This window comes from Anas platyrhynchos, chromosome 5, assembly GCF_047663525.1.
Source record: "Anas platyrhynchos isolate ZD024472 breed Pekin duck chromosome 5, IASCAAS_PekinDuck_T2T, whole genome shotgun sequence".
NCBI classification, from domain to species: Eukaryota; Metazoa; Chordata; class Aves; order Anseriformes; family Anatidae; genus Anas; species Anas platyrhynchos.
The window spans coordinates 52,236,414-52,249,335 of record NC_092591.1 but is presented as its reverse complement, the minus strand read 5'-3'; the positions used below and the strand labels follow the sequence as shown (position 1 = coordinate 52,249,335).

Sequence of the window (12,922 nt, the reverse complement as noted above, 5' to 3'; positions counted from 1 at the left end):
ATCAAAGAACCTAGGTGTGATTTAGAGACAGCCAGTTCTGCAGCTGGGTGTAGTTAATAAATGCCAAAGTGCTGCAAGTCCCAGTCCCTGGGAATTCACAGGTAGGACATGGGAGAACTCTACAGTAGGGTTTCTTTCTCTGAAGACAATCTAATAAAGAAAGAAGAAAGTGACAGAAAAAAGTGGCAGAAAACCTAAAAGAAAGGCTGGGAACTATCCTAAGTAGCATGCCTTCAGTTGGTGGGTACTGAACTCACTTCAGCTTTCCTCAGACAACCATTCTTCTGAATGAAGTACTACTTGCCACAGAAATACCTGTGCTGCAGGTGAAACCAAAGGTACTCCCCCAGGAGACAGAAGGCTCAGGTAATTTCAGGCAGAGTAGCCAAACACCAAATTACTTAAAAACTGCCAGCTCAGCCAAAGAAATCTCATTTCTTTCTGAAAATTTGAATTAGAGCAGAGTGAGAATGCATGCGTGTGTCAGAAAAATTTGTTCAAGACAGCCTTTCTGATGTCAGAAGTTGTCAGTACCTTGTTTTATATAGTCTGATAAAATCTTTAGCACACAAGCATGAAGTAGTAGTAGGGCTTCTTTTCCAATAATTTCACATATACATGCGTAAAACTCTGAGCAACACTACCACAGAGTTTGGAGTCTCCTTCGTTTGTTTTGGTAGATAAAAGGACAAGGGCTATATTATTTTTAAGTCAACTTTCACACAAACTCCTAGCTCGTAAATCCCAGGATGCTCATAACAAGTGGGAGAGATTTATTAAAGCCAGTTCATCATTCTTTTAAAGGCGGCTGTCATTTCTTGATGTTCACGCATCTGCAAATTAATTTATTACATGCCTGGCAAGTACTGGTCACATTGTCCACTCTTCCTCTCCAGACCTATCTTCTACCTTTTTTTCTACCCCTAATTCTGGGAAGAAAAAAAAGAAAGAAAAAAAAAAAAAAGGAAGACTACTTTAGTCTAGAGAAATAGAAGTTTCTATTTTCAGCTGCAAAGACACACAGCCATATGGTTAGATTTATGTTCCGAAACAGGTGCTACACTTAAAGTTCTTATTAGAAGACCAACAAATAGTTAGAATTTATAACAATGCATTTCCAGTGTTTCTTCAGAAGAAATAAATTCTCCCATTCTTATTTATCACCAAATTGCAGCCTTTTCTCACTCTGATCTGAGCAATAGCACAGGAGCAGAGCTTAGGGAAGGACAACTTGTGAAGTTCAGAACACCTTGAAGGTGAAATTCACTCAGACTGCTATAAGCAGTAGGAAAAACTGATGTAAAATACTCAAAGTCATCTTTCACATCTTATGTGCCACAACTGTCATACAAAGGCAGACACTTAATACCACTGTTCTATATTCAGAGACAAGTCATTCTACAGTAAGATGTTATGACTGCAAGCCACTCTTTCCACTTCCAAAAGGTGTAGCGAACAGTAATGAAGCCTGTGCAAGTACAACAAAGGATGAAGCTCGAGAACTTGGGCAAGATTTTTATTTTATTACGCAGCTAGGAAGTCTCCTTCAGATTTCATTCACGGATCTGGGGTGAAGTTATAACCACTCAAAGCAACATAACCTTAATAAAGGTAAGCAATTCCCCGTGATGCACCCACTCGTGTACAAAACCATAACTGCTACCATAAGATAACTCACACTGCCCAGGCAGAGAATTCACAGAGGTTCACCAAAGCACTGAGCTATTTAACATTTAGTTGACTGACACTGTGCCTATGGAGCTCTCCTGTGCAGACTTACTCTGAAAGAACTAGGGAATTATATTCATGCACTATTAGTTAAATTGATCATGAAGCTATTCTCAGCATCTACTATTAAGTTTTCATAATGCATCTCTTTCAAAACAACAATTTCTTAATGCAGCTCATACCTGCCAGTTTCTACAAATAAAAACTATTCTTGCTCAGCTCAGGGTAAAACTGATGTCAGCTCAACAGAAAATAATGCAATAATCCACGTGGCAAGGTCAGTAAGCAGAAAGGGAAACACATGATATACAAGTGGAATTATGAACTTCAACACTCTGCAAGCCCTGTTAGTTGTCAGTGACCTTCCATTGAGCAGCACTTCTAGGAAAGTTTTCTCTATTTAGAAGCTCAAACTTTCAGAGCCCAGTTTGCAAGGAAAACTCCTCAACTAAGCAGTTTTCCCACTTGTGTGGGAAAAAAGACAACTCAAATAAGTTTCAACGCAATGTGTATTTCTCACAACCCCAAACCTACAAAAAAAAAAAAAAAAAAACAAAACAAAAAAAAACAAGCACAGAAGTGTAGGGTTTTCCTAGAAAAAAAAAAAAGCTCACCCATTGCTTGTACTTTAAAAAAAAAAACGCTAACTGCTTCCCCTTACCATTGCTGGAAAGCCTTTGTTGCAGCTCCATTTCCCTCTCCCACCTTGCTGACTTTGAACCTAAGAGCATGATACACATCAAGCTGGGACAACTGCAGCACCTAATTTCTCCCTCTGGATCGTTTCAGGGATATTCATGACTATCTTCACAGAACACTTACTCCTCTTCAAAGTACTAGCAACTGTACTTCTGTCGCCAACCTGCATTATCGACTTGGCTAAATCATCATCTTCCCTGTTTGATTACGACTTTGAATAAAAATGTAGAAGTTCTCTTGCCTAGAATGGTATAAGTGCACACATGCAGATCTCTTCTCACACGTCAGTGTCGCCACATCTCTCAGAATTATGTTCTTGCTGTTATCCTTTCCAATATGCAACGAATGCAATAATTCACGTATGGTTCTAGCAGGGGACAAGCAACAGTTGTCTGACCTCTGGAAAGGTACCAGGATAGGTGGGGTAGCAGACTGAGCTAGCCCATCAGACCACCCATGCCAGAGAAATATGATTGCTGGCTTTCCGAGTTACTGCTCCCCAGGCTTTTCTTCTTTTGTAGACCTGTGCATAATAAGAAGTTTTTCCGCTCTTTTTCAAACAGACTAGCTTCTAGCTTCTTCCACTCCTTTCAGTTTTGTATAGGTTGCTGTTTGTTTTTCCCCTCAACTCCACTTCAGACTTTTCAGGCATTGTCTAGAGTCATTCCCTTGTCCTGCCCAGCATTTGCTACTTGGTGCAATTCCCCTTTCCCTCCTCTTCCATTAAGAGTGCAACTGACACCAGACCTCAGTTCAACGCAGACTATTTATGTATTTTGAAGTCTTAAGCAAATTATAAGCTTCTCAAATCCAATAATGATAAAAATCCTTGATCTTGTAGGCCTATTATCCTTTTGTAGTTGACACTCGGTAAAAAGCACAAGTAAGGTGATCAAGGCAAAGATTAGCACAGACTCCAAGGCATGTATGCAGCTGTAATTTACTCTTTCCCTTCCTCTGTTAATGCCAATTTCCAACTGAAGCCTGGCCTGCAAGCCTGAAAACCACATTCCCCCTACAACATAATAGCTTTCAAACCAATTCATCTCCTTGCTTAATCAAGCGCTAAGCCAGCACTCCCTCAACTATTTAGTCCCACTCGTTTTGCAGGAGAACACAAGTTTATGCCTCACTCCCAGTGCAATTAGCATATTGTGATGCTGCAAACAGAAACAAGGCACTTGCTGTTTCTCACAGACTTCGTAGCTCTTGTGACTCCTGAAGGAGAAAAAGCTCCCTAAATCATGAGAAACTCTTCTCTGTGCTTATTACCTGCCCACTTTTTTCACTGGACAGCAAGCCTGGCATCCCTGGCTCCCAGTACTTTAATCCAAGAGCCAAATCAAGTCAAATTGTTTTTCCAAGTGAAATCAAAATCCATTGCAGCATACAAAGGTGAAGCAAACAGAAACAGACACTGTTGATAGAAAGGAACTATAGAGGGCAAATATAATCTTGGCTCTTCAGCACTTGCTTGTTAGTGAAGAACCCCCAGACTTTTGACTTGGTATTTTGTTTAACACCAAGCAACGAGTTGTCTGCACCCCTGTTTTCCAAGATGTGGGTTTTACGAAGCTTGTCTTCAGTGGTTTAAAGGGCATTCTGAAGGCAGGTCATGGCAATCACAACACTTGATGCCAGACTGATTGAGCCCCAAAATTGCAAGAGCGTGGGGTTCATAGGTCACCTAACCCATCAGTGCTCTAAGGACATGACAGGGCTATGCAATACAGGATAGGAGTTGGGAAAGAAGCATGTTTAAAAGCTGTGGCAGGAAACATGTTCTTAAACACTGGGGAAAGTTATATCGCATTAGAGACTAACACTGGCAAAAGGGTTAAGCAGCAGAACCAACTAGGCTGGTAATTTATCCTGTGAGGATAAGATTGGTCTTCTCTCTGTGTAACCCCTCCTACATGAAGATTATCCCCTAGGAAATCCAGTGAGACGCTCAACAAAGAGATAGAGGGTCAGAAGGGAAGGGGTAAGCAAGTGTTACATTTAAAAAATGCTTACACTTGTGGCAACAGAACAGACCTTAACATTTCTGCAGGATCAAACTATGCTGAATATCTTAAATTTCCCACTTCAAGCCTAGGAAGTGATTTAGCTAGAACTGAAGTTGAGCTATTCGACACGTGCCAGAAAACTTGTGGTGTCCTACAGAGGCGTTGCTGATAACCTGTGGTACAGGTTACTAAGAAGATACTACTTCATTTTAAGCACTGAGAAAGCTTCATCCCAAAGGAAATGAAGTAGGTAGCTGTGTTCCAGAACCTACGTGGACAATTTATGCGACACCTCTGATGAGGATGTGGAGACACTGTGAGTGGAGCCTGAATGTGTACCAGCAAAACCACCTGCTTTGACTCTGCTGTACCTTCTTTTCATCACACCTTCACCTCCTTGCTTCAGTCCTCTGTCTTCCCTCCTAAATTCCATGTTTTTAATCAGGCAAGAAGAGAGACTTTTTTTTTTTTTTTTAAAAGCAACACACAAACTTATACCCCTGGATAAGAGGTGTTATCACCATAAAACACTGAAGTAAGTGTTCACAGGGTTTTGTCCCCAAAACCTAAGCAAAAGGACGCACAGATTTTTCCTAAAATTGTCTCCTACCACGATTCTTAATTTCTATGGGTTCTCCTGAAAAAATGACTTACAGATGGTACATATCTCTAATGTGCTCCTCTCCCCAAAACAGTAAGCATCTGGCATGCCTACTGTTTAATTACACAACAGGCTCATGCAGGAGGAACATTTTCAAGCCTGGAAGCTTATGCTCAAACTCTGATTATACCCAGTAGCACGAGCTGTTTTAGGTCAAGAAAAAGTTTTCAAACAAATGGAAAAATACTATTAACACGCTAGCCTCATAGCAAATAGACAGTACATTTTTACATATGTGGCAACAACCAAGTTGTAATGTAAAGATGCTCACACACTGAAAATGTTACCAGAAAATGAATTGTATGACTTTTTGTTGTTGTTAGCTTTAGTTGGATATCACTGATTATAAGTACAGAGACTCAAAGCAGTGCTAATTTGTTCTGGAAACCAATATAATCTGGCTGTGTCTCTAGAATTTTAGTTACATATCCAACAAAGCAGGCCTCAAATTATTCCAGTCTATCATCTTCAGAAGAACATATTAAAATAGCTCAGCTGAAACATTCCTAGTCTACGGAAACATTTCCAGGAGGGCTGACACCCCAAATTCTTTAATCACTGAATAGTGCACTCCCTCTGCTGGCACAGCACAGATGTCACACCTTAGCACTTTTCTGATTACACCTGGTTTAACTGTGTTAACATTAAAGTCTGCTAAATGGCTTCTGTAAGGGAAACTTCCAAAGGTGCCCACCAGTAACCGACTTCTCTGATGAAAGTCTTGCCGGAGTGCCACAAGACCCCAAGGCCTATAAACCCTCTGGGCCAACTAAAATCGGTGCTTGTCACATTAGCTGTGTTTATAAAGTAGAAAAATTGCTGAAGACCTACTGTTGTAGCATTTCTAACTTCGCAAGAAGTAGTTAGTTCTAACATGTCAAATAAACGCACACTGAAGTAAAAGTTAGCAGCAGAAAGCTGCAATCCCGATTCAGTCATGCAAGGGATGCATTTTTCACTGCTGTTGTTTCAGCAAGGTGTGAAAATCCTACAGAGGCATTATTTTCTGAGGTCCTGTGCTTCCTCACACAGAAACAAGATGCCTACAGTTTAGATTCCCCTATTAGACCACCATACTAGATGAATTCAGTACTTGACCTAATCAGAACAGCTGCAAGAAAGCCAAATCCTTTAAGCCACCTTTGAAGCACCTAACATTTCAGCTTCGAGGCAAAAGGTTAACCCTCAGCTGCTGGAGATGTAAGCTTTTTGTTATGCAGAAGAGAAAGTTAAGGTTTAGCAGTGAATAATTACAAGGGAGTTTCTTCAGCACTGTTTCCCAACACACTAAGTGACTTCCTATGTCATGCTAAGCAGCTGCTATTAGCCCTGCCCATTGCTTAGCTTTGAAATACAAGGATGAAAAACTGATGTTTGAATGGACCTCCTTTTAATAAACATTAAGTGTTTTAGCTTGAACTGCTATTGATTTCTTCACAATAAAAACCATCAGCTTAAATATCAAAAAGGGAAAGTTATAATTCAAACGTTAATACGGACTTGTGTAAATTCGTGTTTCCTTCTTCCTCCTGTATTTTACAGTAAACATCCGTGTACCTTCTCACACCAGAGTACAAAAATCTGACACATGCAGTGATCACGGTGCCTACCCCACAAAACATGGATACAGAGGGAGAAAAATTAAGGATTTACAGGAAGAATCATACCAACAAGCGTGAAGAAGCATTAAGTTGCTGTTTTGTTTACACACCTTGCTCTTCTAAATAGCTAAGAATTACCTTCGTAACAAGTTATATTTCTCACAACAATCAGAATATTCCGCTATAAGAATCATAAATTCTAGGTTACTCTAAGATGAAACATGAACTTGTGGCCCAACAGGTGAAAGTAACTGCTTCAGACAATTGAATTAGAGTTGTATGCTGGTTTTCAGTTAAGACTTCCAGAAAAAGTGTTGGTAACAGGTAGCTTACCTTACAAACAGACATGATGTTAATGTTGATCATTTTGTCAATTGTCTGCAAGAAAGCAAAAGATTTGTGTTTTGTTGTAAGCTTGTTGAATAACATTTACACACCCCCTGGGTTGCAAGTGCTTGGATAAATTAAACCTTACTCTTCTATATCCACCTTTACTTTGTGCCTTCTTGCTTTAGTATCAGGAGCAGTGAGACTTTCAGAGCTGTCTCTGAATTGCTTTTCACCAAGTTTTATCCCCGAATAGGGACTCCTGCTAATAAAAACCCAACACAGATGTATCTCATTGACACTGAATTTCCTAACACCATTTGCAATATTTATGAACTTTAATAAATTATGATATTTCAGACATGTTCATATATTCATGTTTATATCGTGCTCCTCACCACTTCATAACATTGCTTCAGTGCTTAATTTTCTAAGCAGAAAGCCCCAAACCACTACATATACAGTTAGCTACAGAGGGTTTGGAAACAAAGTCATATACCAGTGAAAGTGTTGAAAACCTGCAATTACCAAGTACTCAATGCAAGCAGGGTTGTCTCTACGTTACCAAACATCTAAAGGGGTCACATTTAAGTTTCAGAATGGTGTTCTGGAATATACAGCGACCATTTGTGAAGTTGCTTAATTCCCTTTGATCACTTAAAAATCACCCCACAAGCTAAAGCAGCTCAAGAACAACAGACAGATGAGACCACGGACAAGAGTGGTGTTCAGTTACTAACCAGAGCACCTGAAATAGAAATACACTCTGCCACTGTTCTTTGTTAACATAAAAAAAACACTGCTCAAAAAACTGGGACTGCCCTCATCTCAACTGTACTGTGTTGCCTGTGTAAGGCTCTTAGGACCCTTTTGGCTTAATTCTAATCAGAAAACCTTTTTTTTGTGTGTGTGTGCGTGTACCTTCACCAAATTCTTCTGCCTTAAATATTAAGCATTGAGTGCTAACGATGAGAACACTGCAAAGCAAGAGAAAAACCACTCACCTTATCCAGGTCTGGAACATCAATGAAATATTCAGGATACGAATATGAAATTCCCACGTTGTTTACTGAAACGAAAGCAAGAAGTTTTATTCTAATTGCTTCAAATCTGATTTCTGATGCTCTAAGTGTGACTTTCAAATAATTCTCTTAAAATGTTGTAGTTGAACCACTGCACCCCTCCAGTCAAGTTTCCTTAACTGCAAATCCACTTGTACATGAGTGGGGTGCGAGAGCAAGTACACAAGGTGTTTTTAGCACAAATGTTACTGCAATGGTTTCTGTGGTGTCCCATCTAGCCCACCACAGTGGAGGAGAGGGAGAGGAGAGAGGACAGTAGGTGGCAGCAAGAGCCCAGGCGCTGCAGCTCTCCCCGAGAGGCTGGGGGAAGGAGGAGGCACAGCTCCGAGTGAGGAGAAATCACATTAATGACAGTCTCCGTACATTAAGCAGCCTGTGTTTTTGACAGAGCCTCTGCCTTTAGAAATGGTTCCTGGTTTGCTCTCCCTGGGCGTTCGCAGACCTGCTACAGGGAGATCTCCATCGCAGGAAGCTGCTCTCCTGTCCCCTTCCCCACGCTCCTCAGATCTGCAAAATCCCTCCCCATGGGCAGCATTAAAATTAACGGAGCGAATGTATTAATTACTTAAACCTGATTTTTTTTTTTTCTCCCTTCAACGCAACACTTCAGCCTGGCAAGGTTTTATTCTGAGCCCTGAAACCAGCATTCATTCTCCAGTCTCAGCCCAAGTAGTGGAAAACTTCTGGTATCATTAGAAAACAATGCAGCTCTGCAGCCTCAGTTTATTCAAACTTAATAAAGCAGATTGGTATGGAGACAAAAAACAAGCAAATGGGATCTCCGTTTCCTAAGTATCTGTTGTTCATCTTACGCAAGTGAATCTTGTGACATTTGGTTGCTGTGGTAACATTTTACATTTATATAGCGTCTTACACCCCAGAGGATCCTAAAGTGCTATATATGCTCAGCAGCACTGCTCACCTCTAGGGTAGAGTCTACAGGGGGGTAAGAAACACATTTAAAAGGTACTGATGCTTTTTTTGTGTGTGTGTGTGTGTGTGTGTGTGTGTGGTCGGTTCAGGTTGTGTTTTTGAATAGCCCCTACACCTATGCCAAAAGCTGTAATTTTTACACCCAACGTGAAAGCTATTTAAGCATCAGCAGACGTTCAGGACACGCAGGCAACACGCAGTAGAGATTCTGGCACAAGTTCTCATGCTTCATTCACAGATTCTCTCAAACAACGGCACTTTTACCCCAGACCTCTCAGTATATCTATGGAATCCCTTAGCTGATTTGTCATAATGTTTTTTAAAATTTTAACTTTTGGATAATCTTTAAAAAGAAAGGAATTGAGGAGAACAGGGTTTGACAAATTCCTTACAGATGTTTGTTACATTTAGACACATAAGTTTTAAAAAAAGGAGCAAGGTCCAATCTTGTTATTTCCAGAGTAAGAGAGATTTTTCCCCTGGTTTTCATCCTATATTAAACCATTTTTCAGTCCATCTCTCTGGAAAGGATTTTTGCCATGAACTGCAGCAGAGTTTTGGGACTATCTTTGGTTGTTCGTTCTAAATCCAGCATATCGCCTATGACTTGTGTTACAGGGATGGTTGCACAAAATTCACACCCCTTACTAGAAACTGCGACCCAGTTATGTACCCTTCCAGTTTTAGCCATCATTTTCTACCGGATGATATTTTGCTGTAGTTTCGAACAGATTTTTTTTTAATGGTTTTCAGTTTGTAAAGGCAGATTTTACCCCAAAAGAACTGGATAACAACAGGATAAGATGCTGTCCAGCTCTAACTTGTTTCGAGAATCACGGGGATTTAAGAAGAGCAAAAGAAAGATTTCCCACCTCTGCTTGTTTAACATATTGCTGTAGCTAGCACATGTTCGAAGTCACTGACAGACGCTGTTTTGAACACACAGCAAAAACATTATGCAAACTCTTTTAGCCTTCGTACGTGGGTGAGAAGAAGCTTCCAAATAAGAAGTTTACAAGGATTTCAATCTGTAAGTTCTTTAGTTAGACTCGGTGCAACTATACAATCAGAAGCTCAATCTTCGGCAGTATATGTGGAGATTCCTGTGTCTAAGTGCAAGGTTAAAAAATAATTACCATAGATCATCAGCAACCGTGCTATAGTGCCAAGGGTTCTCATCGATATTCTTCTAGATGAGACGCAAAAGAAGAAAATATGCTGTAACCTGAGAACTCATCCCTTGTGGTTCTTCTCATTTAAACCCATGTTTTTCCTCACAAAGACAAGCAAAACACAGATTTGCAAAAGCTATGTTCTTGATTGCAACAAATGCTACAGAATTTAAAATATAAGGCACTAAAGCATGAAATTGCCACAAAAAAAAAGGTCTTTCTAGAGTAGCCACAGCTTGTACTGAAAAATTACACTGATAAGTGGTTTGTGTTAATACAGCTATATCTGGGGAAATAAAAAATCCTACGTATCATGTAATCTGATGATCTCAAGCATGAGACCTACTAAAATTGCAAGTGAACATCCTGCTCAGCCAGAAAAAAAAGGCATCTGTAAACCTGCATTGGCAAGGGCTGCAAAAAAATGGTGAAAGGACTCAGCTAGAGAAGACACGACTATCGAGCATTTAGTTGCTATTTTTACCATGTTTTTAGTCAAGGTGCTTGTGCAAATAACCAAGCTCTGAAGAATGCCATTTTCCTGTAGTAAGCTGACAAAAAAAATTGAAACAAATTCACTGCTTTCGTGCCCGAAGTCTATAAAAAGTCAGATTTTCATGATTCTGTGCATCACCGTAACTTTAGCACAGTCTAACAAATAAAAAAGCCTTTTCAGTTTGGATACATACCTCACATAGTAAAAGATTTGCTGCATTTTGAGATATGTACATGATAAACTATTCTGTTGCAATTGCCATGTACCAGACAGGTTGCAACAGATCAGAATAAACATTAATTTTAATCCTCAAAGTTTCTTTGGAAATTATATCCTTCAGAAAGAAAAAATGAGGTATCCACAGCTCTGTCCTAACTATTCTACACGCAACATGTTGGGGAGATGGTGGCAGCTGCCCTTACTCCAATTTTAGGTGGATTTGAATTTTTATAGTAATTAAATACTGGATGTCATGAGTTGCATGTACTCAAATCTGTCAGAAGTATTAGGGAACATTCTGTGCTTCATCATTTAATTACAGCATTTTTAAATTGAGTTTTTATGTATACTATTTTCTTGGGCATTATTTGCAGGCATCATAAAGCAAGATCCATCTATTAGAAACAGAGCTCATATACAATATTACCACATGTGACAAATTTATTTTGAAATATGCTTTTAAAAGAATAGTTCTAGCTCCAATTACTGCACTTCGGCTTAGTAAAACGAGTTTTGTAGTAACAAAATAACTTAAACAGATGACATACTGGCAGGCATCTGAGCCACAGGACTTCGTAAAAATGTCATGCCTTATGTTTAGCATGACAGGTTCCCATCCCCTTACTGAGAAACTGTAGAAATCTAGGCTATGCACAGGTATGTGTGCTTCCACAGGAAGAACCAGAAAAAAAAACACAACAATAAAACTGCCTCTGCCCCACAGCTCAGGTAAGATTCAGGTAAACCACTGTTATGGCTAATTTCCTCTTAATTCACAACAGACACCTTCCTGAAATGGCTTCGGTTCTACATTCTGCGACATAACAGGGGGAACCACCTTGTCTTTTCAAGGACTCCCATAACACCTACACTTCTGCACCGTCACAGGCCACGCTTGGGCGTATTGTGCTGCTGCTAGCAGGACACCGGCTTCCCAACACGACCTGAACGCACTTAAAACTTTTGAGACAGGAGACAGTTACTTGATGCTATACTCTAATGATTAAATTTCAACAGCTCTTTAATTAAAAGTTACCAGCTCTCCCACAGGGCCCTACTGCTAAACTGAATCTAAGTATCTAGAGCTTGCTCGGATTCTGAGACGGCATTGGGTCAAGTAACTGTGCATGCAGTCACAAGCTAAAGGAGCCTTTAACAATTGCAGAATAACACAGCAAAAACACTCAATAAGCCTCAGTTCCTAGAACCTGAGCACACATGCAAGCACCAGCTCGTGTAGTGCATCATCGGGAGCTAAAAAAGCATATTGAGCATACAGTGACGTAGTTTTAGTCAGGCAAATGATTAGTTTTTGTGAATTGTTTTCAAAAGAATTTTAAATGTGAAAAAGTCAGTAAGCGTGTCAAAACAAAACACAGCGTGAAAGATTTAGAAAGACAAGATACAAACCTAAAACACCGATCTCCAGGCCTTCCAGTCCCGCTCTGATTCTATCATAAATATCTTCTCTCTCTCCGAAGTCTGCCACGATAACTTTTGTTTCCACACCATACTGCTCCGCTAGGAAAAAAAAAAAAAGTTAAAAACTTTGAAGTAGTTGAATTACTATTCAAACACTAATACTATATCAGTTTTTGTGGTTTTACATAACATTTTTTTAAGCAGTTAATATTACACTAACATTTTCACGTCTTCAACAGGAATCCTTGAATTTTAACGTAACCTGCGTAAGAAGTTTGCACCATTAAGCTGCTTCTGTTGAGAACATGCATTGTCAAATGATTCAGCACGTTTTGTTTGTAAGGGACCGTGAAAATGGCAAGAAAACAAATTATACAGGTTTGCACAGAAGCCAAAAAATGCCGAAATCAGAAAATACACGTACACAGCAGTGCCCAAGTACAACTTGACAAGGACACTTTCTTCCAGCTTATTGCAAATGGTGAACGAGTGGCTTCAGATCGAGCAAAACTATTCTTTATTGCCCTCCATTTGCATTCTCACTTCTGATGCCTTAAAACGTTTCAAATATTT

At 39.8% G+C, this 12,922-nt stretch overlaps 1 protein-coding gene across 1 annotated transcript in view; it reads right to left on the bottom strand.

The window, feature by feature from the left end:
• The window catches only part of HSD17B12 (hydroxysteroid 17-beta dehydrogenase 12), a 73,070-nt gene that overhangs the window by 18,840 nt on the left and 41,308 nt on the right, over nt 1–12,922 (bottom strand). Inside the window, exons 4-6 of the mRNA XM_027459191.3 lie at nt 12,338–12,448; nt 8,030–8,094; nt 7,032–7,076 (exon numbers count right to left, since the gene is read on the bottom strand). Coding sequence (XP_027314992.3) covers nt 7,032–7,076; nt 8,030–8,094; nt 12,338–12,448 — 221 coding nt within the window. The remainder of the gene's footprint in view (nt 1–7,031; nt 7,077–8,029; nt 8,095–12,337; nt 12,449–12,922) is intronic.